The sequence below is a fragment of the Astatotilapia calliptera genome, chromosome 9 (genome assembly GCF_964374335.1).
Source record: "Astatotilapia calliptera chromosome 9, fAstCal68.1, whole genome shotgun sequence".
NCBI classification, from domain to species: Eukaryota; Metazoa; Chordata; class Actinopteri; order Cichliformes; family Cichlidae; genus Astatotilapia; species Astatotilapia calliptera.
In genome coordinates this window covers 814004-835932 of record NC_137430.1, presented here as the reverse complement: position 1 = coordinate 835932, position 21929 = coordinate 814004, and the positions used below count along the sequence as shown (strand labels likewise).

At 43.6% G+C, this 21929-nt stretch overlaps 1 protein-coding gene across 1 annotated transcript in view; it reads left to right on the top strand.

Moving 5' to 3' along the window:
* The window catches only part of reck (reversion-inducing-cysteine-rich protein with kazal motifs), a 90220-nt gene that overhangs the window by 19981 nt on the left and 48310 nt on the right, over positions 1–21929 (top strand). The window contains exons 2-10 of the mRNA XM_026180915.2: positions 4693–4751; positions 6185–6259; positions 9995–10031; positions 11664–11749; positions 11825–11872; positions 12382–12415; positions 14254–14451; positions 15752–16010; positions 16111–16284. Of these exons, the coding sequence (XP_026036700.2) occupies positions 4693–4751; positions 6185–6259; positions 9995–10031; positions 11664–11749; positions 11825–11872; positions 12382–12415; positions 14254–14451; positions 15752–16010; positions 16111–16284 (970 nt within the window). The remainder of the gene's footprint in view (positions 1–4692; positions 4752–6184; positions 6260–9994; positions 10032–11663; positions 11750–11824; positions 11873–12381; positions 12416–14253; positions 14452–15751; positions 16011–16110; positions 16285–21929) is intronic.

The window sequence follows — 21929 nt, the reverse complement described above, 5'->3', positions numbered from 1 at the left end:
CCTGTTGTTCTGTGGAGCTAATGTCAAGCTCTCCAGGTTCCTCGTTGCTGTCAGCGGTCACCGCCTGAGCGTATGACCGGGGTTTAATATGGAGCCCAGTGATGATGACGTCGTTTATCCTGGAGTATTGTTCCAGGTCAGCGACCTTACTTTCCAGGTATGCAATCTTTTTATCTTTTTCGGCATTTTGGATGCGGAGGAGCTTTACCTCCTCCACAATTTCAATGATATTTTTCTGCTGCAACCTGATAGTAGAAATTTCCTCCATTATGAAGTCAAGGGACTTTTTAATGTCCTCGACTTCCTCAGCTGTCGGTGTCCTCTTTGGCCCCATTTTATCTGGTTACCCTGGTAGCAGGTTCAGTCAGCTGATTCCTCAGTCAGCTGTTAGCCTGGTAACGTGTTGGCTAGCCTGCAATTACCTCGTTAAAATGGATGGAAAAGATCTCGCTACCACTTTGTGGTTGGGAGGAAGATTGAATCATCATTTTTATTAATAACGTATACATTTGTTGTAACTATTACCCAAGTAGGTATTTCTAAGTTGAATTGACTGGGGTTAACTCCCTCCCGATTCTGCCCCCTCTCCCCTCTCTCCTCCACGGTCTCACTGAACTCTGTCACACACACACAAACACACACACTCTCTGACTCACTCACTGGCCTGCACCAGTTACCAGTCACTTTGTGGAGCATTGGACTGCCATTACCTCATAAGACTTTGTTGTTACACTATCTCTTACCGTACATTACTAAATCTCCATTTGCACTATTTGCCTATTTGCACTACTCTGCCTGGTTTACACTCAATGTCACTTACCCATTATATTGTATATTGTATAGCTTTCTTGTTATATGTAAAATTGTATTTATTTAAATTTTTACTTTTTAATTATTTTACTTGCATTTTTAATCACTTTTATATTTAATTATATTTAAATGTTCATTTGCTATTTATCTAGGGATTGAGAGTAACGCAATTTCTATTCTCTGTATGTCCTGTACATGTGGCAGAATCGACAAATAAGGTTGACTTTGACTTTGACTTTGACTTAAATCCAGCTGATCACAGGCTGTGCACAGAAAACCTGCTGGATAGAAATGACTGTGAGTTGTGACTCTTTCCCCACACTGAGACACCATAATAAGACACTTTGTAAGCCATATAGGACAACTTTCTGTGGTAAAAACAAACTTTTACGCTTCATATTTCAATTATACGAACTTTAGATTATAATCGTATCACAGTTAGTCGACTAAAACTCAAACTTAAAGAATTTAGATGCCTGAAGTAGTCAGATGTAAAAGTATTTGGACAAACACACTTTTGTAATTTTAAATCAAAAGGGTTGCAATAACACACACATACACAGACACGCACAGCTTGGTCTTCATGCAGATCTCACACCTCGTGCTCCTCTGTCCCATATCTGTGGCATTTACGTATTATTTGGCTGCAGCACTTGCTTCAGTACTTGCTAGAGCAGGTCACCTACTAACTTGAAGGCTGGTGGTTTGATCCCAGTCTGCATGCCTGGATTGCTGGTGTGAATGGGTGAATGTGCAAGTTGTGTAAAGCACTTTGAGAAAAGCACCATATAAGAACCAGTCCATTTACTTGGAGAGTTCAGGTTTCAAAAACCAGTTTCAGGCTTTATTGTTAGTTTTAATGAAGGTTTTTGTTTTTATTTTTTGTAATTCATATTTACAGAGCTTGTGTGCGATACTGTGATCTTAGTTGGTGTGAGGGAGAATTGTGTTTTAGCCATATTACAGTCCTAATGATTTCACACAGCAGAACAGTCATTCTCTCTGTTTTTGTAAATATTATATTTAGTATTTTTCCTTTATTGGATAGAGACAGCAAAGAGGAGAGAGAAAGAGGGAGACGTGCAGTAAAGGTCATCTTTAGTAGTTACGTATGTATGGAAACAATAGCAGTGTGTTTAAAATAATAATCATAAAATAAATAAGGAAACTTCATGGGAAGAAGATACATTATTGGCTGAAAATCCTTTTTACACAGTTTATTTTAAATGGCAACTATTTTGAGTAAAGACTATAACAAATATAGAATAAATATTAAACAAGGACAAAAGCGATGATAATCATACCTTAGTTTTATATTTGGTTACAACCTGATTTTTTTATTCAATCAGGAATAACATAATAATCTCAAAGCAGCTATAAATCTGTGCCTGAGCTGAAGTAGGCACTTTGCCCTTCTCCAGCTGAGGACCATGGCCTCAGACTCTTGTCTTCACACTAGGGTGGGGTCTGCTGCAGTGTGGGTTGGAGGCCCCCACCCGATGAAGCCAACAGAACCACATCATCTGCAGATAAGAGGAGGTTCTGTGCAGTTAACTTTCTTTTTCTGAATGAAGTTGATATGCTACAGCAGCGGTCCCCAACCCCCGGGCCTCGGACCAGTACCGGTCCGTGAGTCGTTTGGTACCGGGCCGCGAGAGTTGAGGCTCAGGTGTGAAATGTTTGGTTTTCAGGGTTTTATCGGTTTTCAGCGTTATTTTGTTATCGTTTTGATCGTTAACTCGGTTTTCCTGGGTCTTTTCACGTGTGTTATGAATAAATCTTCTTTTTTTGGTACCAGTACCGGTTTTATTTTGTTGTATTTATCCGCGACACCTTAAAGGCCGGTCCGTGAAAATATTGTCGGGCATAAACCGGTCCGTGGCGCAAAAAAGGTTGGGGACCGCTGTGCTACAGTGTATTTTATTCCAACTGCTATTGAAGTGAACAGTGTGGCTCTGTGGAGGACTCTGGTTCCTGTGTGGATGCGAAGCTCAAATTGGGCCACCGCTTAACAGCCAGCCATCAGCCCTTCCCAGTCCCTCCAGTTATTACATCACCTGCCATTGTTTGCAAAATCTGTGTGTGTGTGTGAACAAGAGTTTATTTGTTCTGAGGTCAATAGGCCAAACTGTGGACGCAGCTTTAGAAATACTGAGAGGACGTATAACATCAAATGTACACATTCAAAGAGAGAAACAGTTACTGTCCAGTAAACCTAAAGGACACTTCATCATCATCATCATCACTTTACCATGAAGGTTGCAATTTTTAGGCTACAGCGCAGGTTTGAACTTTACTCAGCAGGCTCTCCACATCACACACTCACAGCACAGCTCCTCTTTAGACACAAGTGTAAAAGACCCGCACACACAAAGCTACAGATCATTTGTTTCACGTCTGTCAGCACACTCACTTTCTTTCACATCTCATCATGCCTGCCAACAGTGGTCATTAAGGAGGGCGCAACAAAAGGAAGCTACTGGCTGGTGCAGGGGTGTACGCGGATTGAAAGACCAAACAAGGCCATGGATACAACAGAATGTACTTCTCATCGTGTTTTAAACACATGCAGTGTGTAGCGTCACACACAGGCTGTGATGAATGCAGTGTCAGTACCCCCCGGTTACTATAGTTCAGCTGTGAGGCAAGTACTTATTCTAGTATTTAGCTGAGTGATACACATGAAAGCTTTCAGCCATGTGTGTAGACAAGATGGGTTTGTTTTTACACAGCACTGGAAATAATTTTCTCACTTTTAGTGTCATTTTTGCACTTTGAAGTCTGTAAAAGAAATGAAATGATTTGAATAATATGCTGTGGCCTTCATGTACGTCAGATCTCATCTGAACTGAGCACCTGCACAAACACACTGCACTAACTCATGTAATCCCAACTCTTTCAGGCAAAAGTATTTTTGGACAAGATACTGAAACATAAATTACTGTCCTCCTAGCAACTGCCAAACCCAGACTCATACGTCAGATGGGAAAGGGTGATCGGTCACTCTGTTATTCTCGAGAGCACAGTGGCCACGCGCTTTATTCCACTGAACCTGATGCGTTGATGGGCTTAGCGATGTAAGGGTTGGATGCAACTGGAAACCAGTTCCAAGCAAAAGTTCCGAAGCACACTTAAATACTCACATCAGTGCATAGTGGCGTCTGCTTCATCTCAACCAACCAGTTTAATGTATTTGCATAGCATGAAGGTTAGTGCAACAAAGTCACTCTGAGATTGGAAAGGACGTGTCAGAAGACGTCATCGTCTCATGTGGATCCAGTTGAATCTATTGTACTAACATAGACCGCTGTCAACCACTTTCATGTAATCCAACAAATAGTAGAGCTTCCCTTTGTTCACATTCAGGACTCTTTGTCAAAGTAGGTCAGTTTTGTTTTTTTGAGTTTGTTCTCTTTGCTTTTGCGTTTGGTTGTTTTAACAGTCCACGTGCTTCTTTAACTTGCTTGGTACCATCGTAGCATTAAGCAAACTGTACTGACAAAGACCTCACTGGGGCTAGGTGCTGTTGGCATCCCAGTTCAAGCTATCAGGCAGGTAACTCTCACAAGTGCTGTCAGTTTATCTTCTTAGGTTGGTGGTTTGTGTAATCATCTGTTCTCCCTGTTATTAAGCTGCTCAGTGTCATTCGAGGGCTTTAATATATCACACTCTCATAAATCCTGACATCCATTAACTATGCTGACTAACTTGGCTCAACTGGCATTACCCCAGTACAGTTGGAAAAATAATGCCATCAAATCCCTGGATTTGCCTCCAGCCACAGCAGTGTGATTTGACATCATGTGAGAGCCGTAGCTCTGGGTGAACCAAACACTGATGGCGATGCTCTAACTGACTCTAACTTGATGCTTCTGTCTGCAGATCCCTCCTGTTGCCACCATGCTGCCGAATTCTCACCTTGCAGAGAAGCTTGTGGCCAGGTATGAACATACACATTCACAAACACATAGATGCTTGTTTCATGGCTGTGTCCATTTATGTATTTGCCCTCAGAGAGCCTCCAATGAGAGGTTTTCAACCAAGTAAATGTGCTACCTGCAGTCCTCCAAAACCCCAACAGCATGTAGCTCAGCTGGGCGTAGGTCAAATGCTGATTGGCTTACGAATGACCCAGACCAGGTAAAGGATTATCATGCCCCTCCCAGACAGCACCAGTTGGACCACACACTTTGGACACTGCCTCCATTTGGCAAGAGATGCTCTCTGCAGTTAGACGGGCTTTCATTTGCTCCCTAAGGTCATCTAACGCACTACCAGTGGAACACCATGTTGATCCCACAACAAGCCTTACTCACATCAAATCAGATTGTCTTTGAAGCTATCAACTTCAGTCTCAACTTTTTTTAACTGACAGAAGGTGACGCTCGCTCTCCATCCTCATGTCAGTGAAAGAGGACTAAAGGAAATGTGAGAGAGGCTTTTGCATCAGAGCAAAAAGCAGCTGAGTGTTACAGTTTTATTGCTGCACTTTAAGGAGGTGCTTGGGAAATTGTGGGTGAGGGGTGAGAAGGGGTGATGGTTTCAAGAGAGATGCCGAGTAGACCTTACTGTGATCTTATTGACCAGCAAGTGAAAGTTGAAAACCAGTAAAGAAAAAGCTCAGAAAATGCTGAAAATCAAGTGTTGTAAGATGCACAAAAAGGGGAAGTAGTCTTTGGAAGGGTTAGTATTAGTTTTTGTTTTTAAGTAAAACTTTTTTACATTCAAAGATTTCAGAAAATATAAATTTAACTATTGACTTTCAGTCACAGTATCTCCAAAAAACCAAGCACTGCTCTGACAGAGACGCTCTGCTGACATCACCTAGTGGTGAGCCTCGTCCCACCCAGACTGGTTTGAGGCAGAACAAACCATGTACCAGCTTTGATTCAATTTTATTTATACAGCACCAAAACACAACAACAGTCTCCTCAATGTGCTTTGTATTGTAAGGTCGACCCTACAATAATACATACAGAGCAAAACCCAACAATCATATGACGCCCTATGAGCAGCACTTTGGCGACAGTGGGAAGGAAAAACTCCCTTTTAACAGGAAGAAACCTCCGGCAGAACCAGGCTCAGGAGGGGCGGGGCCATCTGCTGTGATTGGTTGGGGTGAGAGAAGGAAGACAGGATAAAGACATGCTGTGGAAGAGAGACAGAGGTTAATAACAGATATGATTCAATGCAGAGAGGTCTGTTAACACATAGTGAGTGAAGAAGAAACACCCAGTGCATCATGGGAATCCCCAGCAGCCTACACCTATTGCAGCATAACTAAGGGAGGATTCAGGGTCACCTGGTCCAGCTGATCCAGATTGACGGTGTAGATTGTGTTATATAAAGTCATGATTTTTGCTTTTTCCTGCAGCTCACCACTATAAAGAGTGAGTCACGTCTGAAGCATCTCCTGCAGAGGTTACCTGGTTACTGTCCAGAGTCTATGGTGAGTCCATTTCACATACAGCAGCTACACGTACACTAACCAACAAGATGGCTTCTATTGGAAGCCTTGTCTCATGATTGTATTGTGTTGTGTCATAAGGTTTGAATATATAACACTTAGAAAATGTTGTGAATAAAAATGTTTATTAGCCTCACAGAGTAACTCGTATATATTTTGGCTCTAATATGCACAATTTCTGCAGAAGACTCATATCAGCATCTCTGCAATATAACTGACACGTGGACATGAGTTTGTGTGGATGCATGTTGGAGTGTGAGGGCAGGGTTCGCTCAGGTACAGTTGGCCCTGAAGTTAATGAGAAGCCAGTACAACAGAATTTACAGGATGCAAGAGCGTACTTAGAAGATCTAGGGCCAGAGCTACTGCACATGAGCCCAGTCCCCAAATAGTACTGATCGGTGTGGTTCGTTTTTTGGATCATTTACAACAGGGCTGCCCAGTCCCAGTCCTCGAGAGCTACTATCCTGCAGCTTTTAGATGCATCCCTACTCCAACACAGCTGAATCAAATGGTTTGATTACCTCTTCAGCATGCCATCGTGTTTGGCAAAGGCCTGATAACAAGCCATTCATTTGATTCGGGTGTGTGGGAACAAGGATGCATCTAAAAGCTGCAGGACGGTAGCTCTCGAGGACCGGGATTGGGCACCCCTGATTTACAACATTTGCATTGTTTTCAGTTCATTTTTCTACCAACAGCTGTGCAATTTAGCTCAAACAAATAGATGATGTTCAGCTGCAACACAAGGAGCTGTTGTTAATTACAGTAAGAAAAACAAACAACTAGTACACATGTACGTTAAATTTAGGCCTACGCAGGTCATTATAATGCAAACAGGCTCCAGTAACAACAGGCTCTGATGTAGACTGTCCCCATGTGCCCATGTTCTCTGGCATTCTTGTATTTCGACAACTTGCGAAGGAATAAAACTTTGAGGACTAAAACAAACCATGAACTACTCACTGGCAAAGGTTTATTTTTATGCTCTGCAACCGACGCTGTTGCTACAAAAGTTTCTTCTGCTGGATCTGTTTGCTAAAAACAAAATGGATTTGCAGACTTTATGAGGGGGTCCGTACTCCTGAGCTGTAAACAGCTGGGAGGGCTGGTGGGCGGGGCAGCGTGGACAGCCAGGTTAATGCGACTCAAGAACAAGATGATGAAGGACTTTGAAACTCATACCATAGATGCATCTGTGAAAAATAGTAGTATTTCAGTATCGTCACCATATGTGTGGTGATTTCACTGACATGTTGTGACACTGGGAGGCAGGTTCAGTTTGATGGTGTTTCACATGTAATTTGACTTTCCTCGTCTTGGTCTCCCTGAGAGGTTTCAGCTAACGCCCAACGCTGTCCTCATCATCTCATACACATGTTAACCTACCCTTATCCTTGTGTTGCTGTGTGAATCCTCTGGATCGTTACTCATTAAAATAACTCTGTTAGGTGATTGCTGGGCTCAAACAAACAGCTTGACCAGCTGGCATTCTCGCCGTCCCTCTGACCACTGAGTCTAGAGCTGCCCTCTGCCCCGTCAGTTAATAAACTGTGGAAATCTCTGAGTGCAGAATAGATTATGGAGATTATGATCTTTGATGTTGTTCTAGTAACCTTACTGTCCTTAGCGTTGCTTCTTTTTTCTTTTGCACAACTAAATTAGATTATTCACCGTCTCATGTATGCTTTCACACCATCCCAAAGGATACCAGGGGACAGGTTCCTGTCATTCTGCACTGATGCCTTTGATAATGCCAGAGCTGCAGGAGCTACTGCTGGTATCTGTGTACGTCAGACTGATTGGTGAAGAAACAGATCAGAGTACGATCAAAAAAAGTGTCCTTGGGGACGTTTGTCTGTATATTGTCCATGTGTCTGTCAGACCAGGCTCCTCTAGGTGCTTATCTGAGACATTTCTAAGGTGGGTTGTCTGTGTGCGTGTGTGTGCATCCAGGTGAGATCCACTCCAGTGTGAGTCATGTGACAAAACGATGACTGCGTATGTCCAGAAGAGAAACATGGATACTTTCAGTGGACCTGTTTTCATATTCAGTCTCCTTTCTAAGTCTTTGTGACTGTTGGCTGTTGTATAATGAACTTCCCTGTGTGCTTTCCAAAGACCTGAAACTCTCTCTGGGTCTGTGGTTGATTAACAAGCTGTGATGGATAATTGCTGCTGTTCCTCTCTGTGAAACAGAGCTTCAGTGTAAAAACAGATCACAGGAGGAGGCAGCGTTCCCTTGTAGTGACAAAAATGTATTCGCTGTACAATTTAAAATAAAATGAAAAAATAAAAAAAGACTGCTGCTGTTCATGGAAACGTTATCAAAAAGGAGAAAAGTGGACACAGAGTGTCGAGTAGTTCAATAAGAGCAGAGCAGCTCCTGTTTATCCACCTGTGTGTTTGGTGTGTTCACGTTTCAGTGCTCAAGGAATAAAATATTCATCAGCACTGTGAGACGATCCTGGTGAACAGTACAAGAACGGGTAAGCACAGCTGACTACAGAGAAGATAAATGAGGGGCTGGTAGGTTTGAGGAAACAACAGTCTCTTTTTACTCAGCAGTGAAAGCTGGTTACCTTATGGAAGTGAAAGAACCCGAGTTTTCAAAGCCAAACTTTGAGCCCGGTGAGTTTGAAGAAGTGCTTTCTGAAAGCTGTGAAGAGAACACAGCTGACATGTCAACAAGTGTACGTCTTACTGTCCTGTACCAGCTCGACAACATGTGTCTTCGTCCCTCAGCTGTAGGACGCAGAGGACGCAGAGGGCTCTGGTTCCAGTGGGAGTTTCCTCACATTCATATTTTCAACACTCGTCTGTTTCAGTTTGAAATGAAGAATGTAGAGTCTGTTCTTTGTAAAACTGAACTGGCTCAGTTTATTCAGTTATTTTGTAAAGTCATGGGATTTCTGCATAACTAATATAGTGCAGCAGATAACTGCTGTGTGAGCACCGGCTCACTGAAACTGTTGATCCAACAACCAGCGAAGGAGCCGTGCACAGTGTGCTGCATCACGGGTCACACCTGGGCTTGCTGCACATCTGGAGTCGAGTAGACATGTGGTCAGCAGAGCAGCCAATCAGAGCTGCTGATCTGTACGTTTGCTTTACAGCTGTCTCTGAAAATAAATCATTGGTTAATTGTTTCTTTGAAACATTAACACAATCACAAAACTTTATTAATCCCTGAGGAAATGATGTGGGCTACAGCAACAGACTCAGCTAGTTAAATAATCCAATCTGTTACAGAGTTCACACATTTAACAAATAGCACTAATATATACAAATCACTCTATTATAAATATGAAGAATATTATAGAGTGGCCACATAATAACTCGTTCAGTTTTTTGTTAAAGCAACATTTTCTTACATCCAACCAGCTTCCTTCTCTCTTCAGCCAAAGTGTAACGCCCTCTTCTATGGTTGGTGGAACAAGCCAGAAACATTATTCTTATCACCTGCTAATTTCACCCATTTACTTTCATAAAAGACCTGCAGACTAATATATTCACATGGAATTATAAAGTTACCAAAGTTCGTGCTTCTTCTCCCAGACATTGAAGTGGAATTGCAAAATTGCTTTTTTAACAAACCCACGGTGTGTGAGAAAAACAGAGCTACATATCTGATAATTATGCTACCTGAATTATAAAAGCTGTTATTAAGGTTTTTTGTTAATAACCTCTGACATGAACCATTTTTATGTCTTACAGAATGAACTTTGGATGTGCATCAATTCTACACTTCCAGGTAAGCAGGTGAAACCACGACATCCTGATGCTGATCTGCTGTTGTATTTAACCACCAACCAAAATAAAATCTGTCTGCAAACTGTTGCACCGGCATCTGTTGGTGCAGCACATGTCACACTCAAGCGCAGATCAGAGTCCAATACAAGGAATGACATTTATTTACACAATCACCAAGTGCAGATACAGTGGGGCAATTGCAGGGTCCAAGGGAAAAATCCGGGAAGGGAATCTCATTCACACTTGCTCTCCGTAGATGACGGGTCCAGGAAAACTATACACGGGGAAACGCCGGTTACTCAGAGGCAAAAACACACAGGAGATTCACAGAGCTAGAGATTCACTAACGTGTCTCGCACAATCATCCAGCAATGAGACCGTCTGTGTCCCGGCCTTAAATGTCCAACACATAATTGCAGCCTGATAAAGAGAAGGTATGTGAGCCAAGGGCGGGAGCCCGCAATGAGCTCCGCCCTGGCGGGGAGGTGAGAGGAGAAAGTAAACAGAAGCACACGTGGCCGGGCAGACACGGGGACAGCACATGTAAATGTACAGTACATACTGTTTATAGAGGAACATTGATGAGAGATGATAGCAGTGTCAGGTTGTGTACGTCATTTTCTTAACAGCATGGCTTTGTAGCAGTCGGCAGCTTAGCACCAACTGAAAACATTTGGTTGTTGTGGAATCACAGGTGTCTAAAATGTCCCTCTGGGTGTTTTCTGATGTGACACTGTTGAGGGCGGTGTCTACTTCGGGCTATGCAGCACAGTGGCGAGACCGCTGCTGCCTCACAGCGAGAGCGTGTTGGGTTTGAATCAGGCCGGGGTCTTTCTGTGTGGAGTTTGCATGCTCTCCCTGTGTTTGTGTGGGTTGTCTCTGGGTGACTTCCTCCCACAGTCCAAAGACATGCAGTTAGTGGGGTTAGAGTCACTGGTGGTTCTACATGCCCATAGGTGTGAATGTGAGTGTGAATGGTTGTCTGTCTCTGGGTGCTAGCCCTGCGTCAGGCTGGAGACGTGTCCTCCACCCTGCCTCTCGCTCTATGTTAGCTGGGACAGGCTTCAGCTCACCGATGACCCTGACAAACATCAGCAGAAGAGGATGGATGGATGAAGGAATCAAAAAAACCTTCCTCCAGTCCTCTCAGAGTGAGACATCGTCCATCATTGATGTTCACTGATTTCCAGCAACATTCATGGATTTACTCTTAAGCTGGTCCTGCAGGTGTGTCTGTACACGTGCACGATGGTGGCTGGACAGATGGGGGAGAGGACTTTCCACCCACCCCGGACACGTGGAGATAGTGAAGTTCACTCTGCAAAGATCAGAATATACAGCATGAGAAGCACAGACAGTGACTACAGTGAACACCTTTGTTTTCAGACATGTGACAGCAGAGCTTACTGCAGGCAGTGAACTCGCTCGCTCTGCTTCACCATAAAACCACCTCCATGGTGTTATCGCTGCTCTCGTTTGAATATGAAAATCTCAGAATAAGTAAATGTGAATCTGTTTTCATAATTCACAGTAACAGTAAATAAATCAGTGTCACAAAGTGTGATAGTTAATAGCCATAGAAAGAAATCCACGTGGCAAAGAGCTGATTCTCTGGTGTATGATTTGCTTGCAGGAGTATCGAGGAAATCAGAAGGCTGGGTGGGGCTGGGCTGCTGTGAACTGGCCATCACGACCGAGTGTCGCAAGGAATGCAAACAGGTGAGATGCTGTGAGTCCATCCTGGGGTGCGAGCTGCTGTCCCCAACACTGATCTGATTTCTTTTCCCCATGTAGGCATCTTCAAAAAATGATATAACAAAAGTATGCAAGAAAACCACAGAGGTAAGTCCAACAGCTTCAGAGAGGTGAGATTATTTTGCAGTGGCACACTGTCAGACAGATGAAGTTCTTAGCTCTGTGTTTCTGTGTCGCTCACAGATGGATCGTTGCTGTTATGCTTACATCGCTTATTGAAGCTAGCTGTCAGACTGTAAATGTCCTCGTGCTTGTTTCTGTCTCTTCCTCCTTCGACTGCTCCCTTTACAGATTTACAAGAGTATCAATGTGTCGATGAAAATGTGCACGCTTACATGGAAGTTACTAATGTTTCCACACTGTTGTTGCTATTATTATTCCTTCAAGTGTTTTCTTGGTCAGAATCACAGTTTCCTCACGTCTGTTCCAATGTTTGAATGAAATGTGATCAATCACTAAAGCACAAATATAGGTTTTTTTAGTCAAGGGTCAAAGGTCATTCAGTGGTTCAGAGACTTGAATCCAGTAACATGTTTCTGCTGCAGTAGTGTGGTCTGTGTGAGCAGAGTCACCACAGCTTCTTGTTCTCATTCTAGAACTCGCTCTACAGCTGCATCACCAAAAATGAAAGTAAGTCATTCACTCACTTCCTGCCACATTTAGTGTTTTTGTCTCCATCCTTGGTTTGTCATACGTACTATAAATAAACAAATAGCAGAGCATTGTAATTTGCCTACCTCATAACTTCTTGTTTAGAGGATATATCATTATTATTATTATTATTATTGTTGTTGTTGTTGTTATATCTGTTTGTTGTGATTCTTTACAGAATAGTTTGAGTGGTATTCGTTTTTTGCTGTACAGTGCCAGTTTTATTCTTAGTTTTATTTGTCACACTTGCATTTTTCACAGGGTTAAACAAATGTTAATATTAGACAAAGATAATCCAAGTTAATGCAAAACACTCATTAAACAATGGTCTATTGTGAAAACAAACCTTCCTTTCACCGTTAAAGAGTGGCTGCTCCTTGAACCTAATGAGGAGAAATGCAATCGAGCGTTTGTAATAACCAGCAGTGAGTCGTTCATGTTGCTCTGAAGGCTGCTTTTCTTTGCGGAATTGTTTTCATTCAGTCACAGTGGAGGATTTCCAAGAGCATGCCACAGTGTGTCGATACACAGCAAAAACTCCAGTGTTAAATTAATACTAGAGAGTGTCTGTATGTGTCCAATCCTCTGAGTGTTAAATATAAGTGCTGGTTTTCTAACACTGGAAAATAACTCAAAATGTTAGAAATATTCCAGTGTTAGAAAATCAGCACTGCTCAGTGTTAGCCATTGTTAATCTTCAAAACTGACTAGGTTACTTTTAAACATATAACACTGTTATATTTAACACTCAGAGGAGTGGACACATACAGACACTCTCTAGTATTAATTTAACACTGGAGATTTTGCTCTGTAGGGTTTGAGTCCAGTCTGTCACTAAGCCTCTTCAAAACCTGTTTGTTTGTTTGTTTGTTTGTTTGGTTGCTTGGTTGGCTGGTTGGTTGGTTGGTTGCTTGCTTGCTTGCTTGCTTGCTTGGTTGCTTGGTTGGTTGGCTGGTTGGTTGCTTGGTTGGTTGGTTGGTTGGTTGCTTGGTTGGCTGGCTGGTTGGTTGCTTGGTTGGTTGGCTGGTTGGTTGCTTGGTTGGTTGGTTGGTTGCTTGGTTGGTTGGTTGGTTGCTTGGTTGGTTGGTTGGTTGGTTGCTTGGTTGGTTGGTTGGTTGGCTGGTTGCTTGGTTGCTTGGTTGCTTGGTTGGTGGACCATGCTGCATAACCTGAGGGTGCTTGAGCTTCAGGTGTGGGTTCAGGGTATATGGTTCCATCAAAGCAGAGCCCCAGACCATTACACTCCCACCATGTTTGTCTGTTGGTGCTTTGCGTTTATGAAATGCTGTGTTAGTTTCATGCCGATGGATCGGGACTTTACAACACACAGAAGATTTTATCAAAGGTTTTGGGGCTCGTCACAATGTTTTTTGTCAAATGTGAGATGAGCCTGTGTGGACTTTTTGGTAAGCAGGGGCTTTTTCCTTGGAACTCCTTGATGCCAGTTTTGCCCCGCGCCTTCCTTAATGCTGAATAATGAACTCTGACCTGAGGCGAGTAAGATCTGCATTTCTTGTTTCTCTCTGTGCTTCTGTGCTCTTGGATGAATTGTCCTGGATGGAGTCCTCACTGTTCCAGTTTATCTGTGAATCTGAGACAGTGTGACAAATAACAAAGAAAGCACCATCACAATGATAAACTCTTCATTTCTTTGCAAGTCATGGTATTGTTTCCCTGACTGTAACCAACTGGGATTTTGGCAGAGCTTGAAAACCGCAGGCCCACTTGGCACAGTCACTGCATACTTTGATACTCCTAACCTCAGCCAGCTGTTCTTACTGTTTAACCTGTGTGTGCATGTGTGTGTGTCCCTGCAGTGGGCTCTACATGCTGCAGCTATGCAGGTCGTCACACCACCTGCAGAGAGTACTGCCAGGCCATCTTCAGGACTGACTCGACCCCCACCGTGTCCCAGATCAGCGCTGTCAAAGACTACTGTCAGACTCACAGTGCTCAGCTGATTCACTGTGTCAACAACTTCACAAAGTCCTACCCCATACACAGCCCTGTGGACAGTAAGTCCATCTGCTTCACACACAACAAAAGGAAGTGCAGCTCAGTGTTTGCTATGAAGAGAGTAAAGTGCTGGATTAGAAACAAACTCCATGAGACTCTGCAGATGTCATATGGTGCATATAAAACGATCACTAAGACAGGAAGTTGAGTACAGCTCATCCATGTTTACCACTGACTGAGCTACCATTCACTCCAGAGGTAATACAGAAACATTTGTTTTTAATAATTTCCAAGTGTAAAAGCAGTTATGAATTCATGCTGAAGAGTCGGCAAGTTGGCAAAAATGATCTTTATCCATAACTTTAAAAACTCAGATGAAAGGTTTTTTTCCCCCTCCTGTCCTGTTTGGCTCTTTGCCATCAGAATTATTGTCTAAAGGCAAAGATGCCCAACGGATTTACCTTACCAAATGGACCATCCCGGCCTTGCCGTATTGGTCTATTTGATTCCCCTTTTATTGTTTACTTTATTTTATTTTCACTTTCTACGCACGGGACAGACATGACTGGGGGAAAGAAAGAGGGAAAGAAAAACAGAGGGATGGGGATAAAGGGCAAAAAACAAAAACAAACAAAACAAACCGACAAAAACTACATCTATGAATCACCTGGATCACCTGTTGAGAAAGAAAAAAGAGAAAACAAGCAAAAAAAGACAGCAATATAATAAACGACATCATCGCGATGATCTATGTGAAGATAACAGTAAATACTAAATATTGAATATTATTGTGCAGCACGTAAGATCGACAGTGCACAGTGTGCTTTGCATATGCAATTACTCAGCACTCACCCAACGTGGAGACAGTTAAATAGACACTGTACACACCATCACACTCCCCAAGCGTACTCTATATCCCAGGTCTACGCACCCTTGCTTGAAGGTTTGTTGAATAAACCTTTTGTTGCACCACGTGACCGTCCTGAACACCGAGCACATGGATGTGTTTACCCCACGGAGCCCTGCTGTGCAGCTCAGTGCTGCAGCCAGGCCTGGTGCAGACGGGATCCCCACGACTGGTTCTTGTCTTTGGTTCTGTTGTTCTGTCACTAGTTAGTTAACATGAGTGTATTAACCAACCCACTGTGGGACGTCTGCACTAAACATCTTCCATAAAGCCAGCCTCACACACAGAGTGACATCCTGCACATTTGACTATATATGTTTAGTGTTTCACTTCGTTAAACAGACATACAAATATCTGTGGAAACTCTGTGTGTGCAGTTTCGTGACTGATGTAGTGAGCGTGGGAATTTCAGTGGGCGATGTATAAACTCAGTAACGTTGTCTCACATGCAGGTCTGTACTGCTGCGACAGGGCAGCTACCCACTGCCAGATGGCTTGCCGACAAATCCTTCGCACTATGAGCACAGAGCATGAGATTATGGAGGGTTTGATCAAAGAGTGCGGCTCCCAGCCGCTCCCTCAGGAGCCTATGTGGCAGTGCTTTCTGAGCAGTGTCCAGACTCCTTCCATAACTGAAGAGGATAACCTTCCTGCCAAGATGGACTGTGCCAAGCTGCACTGCTGCTCCAAAGCCAACACCTCACTCTGCAGGTATGCCACTTTTAGTTCTTGACATCAGTGAAAGACGGTGTTTGGGTGTCATTTACAGCGAGCAGAGGTGAACTACAGGTTGATTATAAATGTGTTCCAGGGACATGTGTCTGGAGATCAGCTCCAACTGGGGCAGCCAGACATGGCAAGACTTTGACCAGCTCTGTGAGTACAACCCAGTGGAAACAGAGCTCATCAACTGCCTGGCTGACGTCAGAGAGCCCTGCCAGCTGGGCTGCAAGGACCTCACTTACTGCACCAACTTCAATAACAGGTCAGTCTTCTACTGCTCACCCACTTTAAAATGGCTGTGTTATGGTCACTGCACGTCAGTGACACGTTATCTACATATGTAGGAAGTTCCTCACAGGAGCCTGAATTTGTACTGTGCCAACACAAGCTATGATTTTGTGCCATAGACAAAATCAAAGTGAGGAAATAAAATCTTATTTGGCATGATGTTCTTAGGCGCAGGTGAATAATTCGTACTCTTCGCCTTAGTATCGTTATTAAACTTTTAATGCATATCTGATTTTGTACTGTTCCCACTGACCACTTCTCATAATCACCTGTGTCTGTTCAGGTGTGACATTGTAGATAAACGTGTGGATCCCCAGATCTGAAGCTTGCACACCATCAACATTAACCTCCTAAGATCCGAACGCTTTCATTTCATGCATTTTTATTTTCTCTTTGCTATTTGGGCTGATTGGGACATGATGAATGAGGGTGACCGTGGCTCAGGGGGTTGGGAAGCGTATCTGTAACCAGTAGGTCGCCGGTTCGATCCCCGGGCTCTCTGTCCTGGTCATTGTGTTCTTGGGCAAGACACTTTACCTTGCCACCTACTGGTGTTGGCCAGAGGGGCCGATGGTGCGATATGACAGCCTGGCTTCTGTCAGTCTACCCCAGGGCAGCTGTGGCTACAACCGTAGCTGCCTCCACCAGTGTGTGAATGTGAGAGTGAATGAATAGTGGCGTTGTAAAGCGCTTTGGGTGCCTTGAAAAGCGCTATATAAATCCACTCCATTATTAAAAACAAAGAATTATCTTTTTACCTGATTTTGCTCTACAAGGGCCTGACATCCACATATGAGGACATTCGTTTTAAATTTTGATAGAGAAGTAGCAGAATAACGTCCTCGTAAGTGGATATCAGGCCCTTGTAGAGCAAAATGTAGTATTTTGGTCTAGACAACCCAAAATGTGATGTCCACATTTGTGGACGCCAGGTCCTAGGAGGTGAAAACTAGAAACTTGTTTCATGCATTGTAATGCCATTTTCTGACTTTGATCTGTTGTTCCTTTTTTTAGTCACTATGTTTTGAAGTGTGATTAACAAGTAAGTCAAAAGTTCTGTGACTCCACCTGAAATACCAGAAATAGGTTTTCACTATGGACTAAATAAACATCAACACACTGACTTAAAGGGAGTCATCTAGAAAGAGCTGATCATGAACAGAGACAAACTGTTCATTGATTTAAAAGTACACTTCTGCAGCTTGTTGATCACAGCTTGTGTGATCTGGATGTCCTCATAGGGTACAGTGTAGTGTAAAGGTGTATCTGTGGGATGGGACACAGTATTACAGGAAATACTGGTACATGGCAGGTTTATTCATATAGCACAATTCAACAACAAGGTGATTCAAAGTGCTTCACAGAGACATTAAAAAACAAAAACAATAAAAAGCATGAGAACAGGTGAGTCTTCAACCTGGATTTAAATAGTTGTGTTTGCTCGTTTTCCTTTTGTTTTGCTTTGTTCATTTGTCTCTTTTAATTCTATTTTGTTGTACTTTTTCAACATGTTCAAAATAAAGATAAAAAAAATAGAATAAATATTAAACAAGGACAAAAGCGATGATAATCATACCTTAGTTTTATATTTGGTTACAACCTGATTTTTTTATTCAATCAGGAATAACATAATAATCTCAAAGCAGCTATAAATCTGTGCCTGAGCTGAAGTAGGCACTTTGCCCTTCTCCAGCTGAGGACCATGGCCTCAGACTCTTGTCTTCACACTAGGGTGGGGTCTACTGCAGTGTGGGTTGGAGGCCCCCACCCGATGAAGCCAACAGAACCACATCATCTGCAGATAAGAGGAGATTCTGTGAGATTCTTTTTCTGAATGAAGTTGATATGCTACAGCAGCGGTCCTCAACCCCCGGGCCTCGGACCAGTACCGGTCCGTGAGTCGTTTGGTACCGGGCCGCGAGAGTTGAGGCTCAGGTGTGAAATGTTTGGTTTTCAGGGTTTTATCGGTTTTCAGCGTTATTTTGTTATCGTTTTTATCGTTAACTCGGTTTTCCTGGGTCTTTTCACGTGTGTTATGAATAAATCTTTTTTTGGTACCAGTACCGGTTTTATTTTGTTGTATTTATCCGCGACACCTTAAAGGCCGGTCCGTGAAAATATTGTCGGGCATAAACCGGTCCGTGGCGCAAAAAAGGTTGGGGACCGCTGTGCTACAGTGTATTTTATTCCAACTGCTATTGAAGTGAACAGTGTGGCTCTGTGGAGGACTCTGGTTCCTGTGTGGATGCGAAGCTCAAATTGGGCCACCGCTTAACAGCCAGCCATCAGCCCTTCCCAGTCCCTCCAGTTATTACATCACCTGCCATTGTTTGCAAAATCTGTGTGTGTGTGTGAACAAGAGTTTATTTGTTCTGAGGTCATTAGGCCAAACTGTGGACGCAGCTTTAGAAATACTGAGAGGACGTATAACATCAAATGTACACATTCAAAGAGAGAAACAGTTACTGTCCAGTAAACCTAAAGGACACTTCATCATCATCATCATCATTTCAGGACAGCCACATAAATCACACTTTAGGCAAGGCAAGTTTATTTGTATAGCACAATTCAACAACAAGGTGATTCAAAGTGCTTTACAGAGACATTAGAAACAAAAACAAATAAAAAGCATGATTTAAAATTGATTAAAACAAGCAAACAAAAACTAATTAACAAACAAACAAAACAGTATATAAAATCAAAACAGATAAAATCAGAAATAGATAAGATTAGGGATGGGTATCGTTTAGGTTTTATCCGATACCGGTGCCAAATCGGTACTTTTGAAACGGTGCCGGTGCTTAAACGGTGCTCAAACCGGTGCTTAAAGAATGGAGAACACAAAATTGGTCCAAAAACCTCTCATGTTCAGCTGGTTTTTTGTAAAAAGATAACAACGTTAGCCTTTTCTGCAGCTATAGGGCAAATATGGTATCACTCTTGGCTGGAAGCAGTGCTTAAACAATGGAAAAAACACAAACTTTGTCCAAAATCCTCTCATGTTTAACTGTTTCCCACTTTTTCTTTGGTCATTTTAGCCTTTTTGGCCAGGGTGAAGGGAGTATCTGCCATCAAACAAGAAGACAGCTGCATGTAGCTATGATGATGTTTGCTAGTTCACCTTACATGCATTAATGTAATAACGTGGTTAGTCTACTCAACGTAAATTACACACGAACAACATGAAGCTGCTCACGCAGAGAAGAACGGCTGCTGCTGTTCCACCTCAGACACTTCACACCTCCTCTATTCACCCTGCTCACTCCCCCCCACCCCCAACAACAGCATCCAATACACACTCAACACAAGGCTCCAGCCTGTCTCTCTCAACCACCCAGGTTAGGAGGGAACTGAGGAGGATTAATGGCAAGAAGGCAGCGGGTCCAGATGGCATCAGCTCGAGGGTCGTCAGGTCCTGCGCGGACCAACTGTGTGGGGTGATGGAGCACCTCTTCAACCTGAGCCTGAGGTTGGGAAGAGTCCCACAGCTCTGGAAAACCTCCTGTGTTGTACCAGTGCCAAAGACTTCAAGCCCCAAGGACCTCAACAGCTACAGGCCGGTGGCTCTGACATCCCACCTGATGAAGACCCTGGAGCGGTTGGTCCTGGCTCAGCTTCGGCGCCTAATAAGCTCATCACTGGACCCACTTCATTTTGCCTACCAGCCTGGCATTGGAGCGGATGATGCCGTCATTCACCTCCTACATCGTTCCCTCGCTCACCTGGAGACCGCTGGAAGCACTGTGAGAATCATGTTCTTTGATTTCTCCAGTGCCTTCAACACCATTCTTCCCTCGGTTCTAAAGGACAAGCTGGTGAACTCTGGAGTGGACCATCACCTCACTACCTGGATCCTGGACTACCTCACCGACCGACCACAGTATGTGAGGACTCAGGGCTGTGTGTCGGACAGGGTCGTCTGCAGTACGGGGGCCCCACAGGGAACGGTTCTGGCTCCGTTCCTCTTCACCATCTACACTGCAGACTTCTCCCACAATTCCACCCAGTGCTTCCTGCAGAAGTTCTCTGATGACTCTGCAATAGTCGGCCTCATCACTGATGGGGACGACAAGGAGTACAGAGGTCTGACCCAAGACTTTGTGGACTGGTGCCAGCTGAACTACCTCCAGATCAACGCCAGTAAAACCAAGGAACTGGTGGTAGACTTCCGCAGGCACAAGCATTCTCCACTGCAACCACTGAACATCCAAGGTATGGACATTGAGGCTGTGGACAGCTACAGGTACCTTGGTGTTCATCTGAACAATAGACTGGACTGGACTCATAACTCAGACGCCCTCTACAGGAAAGGGCAGAGCAGGCTGTACCTGCTGCGGAGACTCAGGTCGTTTGGAGTGGAGGGCCCACTCCTGAAGACCTTCTATGACTCTGTTGTGGCTTCTGCTATCTTTTATGGCGTGGTCTGCTGGGGCGGCAGCATCTCTGCTGGGGACAGGAAGAGACTGAACAGGGTGATCCGAAGGGCCAGCTCTGTTCTAGGATGCCCTCTGGACCCAGTGGAGGTGGTGAGTGACAGGAGAACGGCGGCTAAGCTGTCATCCCTGATGGACAACATCTCCCACCCCATGCAGCAGACTGTGACAGCACTGAGCAGCTCCTTCAGTGGGAGACTGCGGCACCCACGGTGTGGGACGGAGAGATTTCGCAGGTCTTTCCTCCCCACTGCTGTCAGACTCCACAACAAAGACTTTAACTGATCAAGCACACACATCCACTAATGTGCAATAACACTAAGTGCAATAATCCTTTCTGTCATCGTTGTATTTTTACTCAGTTGTATATAGTATTTGTATTTGTATTCTATTTTTATCTTATTGTATATTTATTTTATTTTATTCTACTGTATATAGTATTTTATTTTATTCTGTACAGTTGTGTACTGTATTTATTCTTATTGTATTCTAATTTTTGCCTCATAACTTTTGCACTGTCCACTCCTGCTGTGACAAAACAAATTTCCCACGTGTGGGACTAATAAAGGTTATCTTATCTTATCTTATCTTATCTTATCTTAATAACGTGGTTAGCCTACTCAACGTAAATTACACACGAACAACATTAAGCTACTCACGCAGAGAAGAACGGCTGCTGCTGCATCATCATCCTCATCATTTCTGATACACTGGCAGGGCTAGGGGCCAGGACTCTCCTCTTCGGGGTTTTTGGGGGATATTGCTAACTCCGGGTCAGATAACAGGCAACCCACGCACAGTAGATGCGCTCGGTGTGAGGTCTCGCAGCAAGCTATCAAATACGGCACATTTCTGGGCTTTTTAAAAAAAACGCTATGCGTCGCCAGGTGTTTCATCGGATTTGAGGTGTTACCTCCTTTGACAGTATCACAGTATCAGCTTAAAGCACTTGTTGCTGCTGAGTTTGCATATTTTGCTGTGAAGTACAGCCAGACTTTTCGCCTTGGGCATTTTAATCTGTAGCTCTGCTCTAAAAGAACGTACGTACCTGGCCCCGCCTATCCTCGGAAACGTAAAATTATTGGCTAGAAGTGTATCACAGCTCAGGAAAAAAAAGCACCGAAATAAAGCACCGAAATGTGCGCTGCTTTTCGGTCTGGTTACTACCGTTTATGTCAGAACCGGT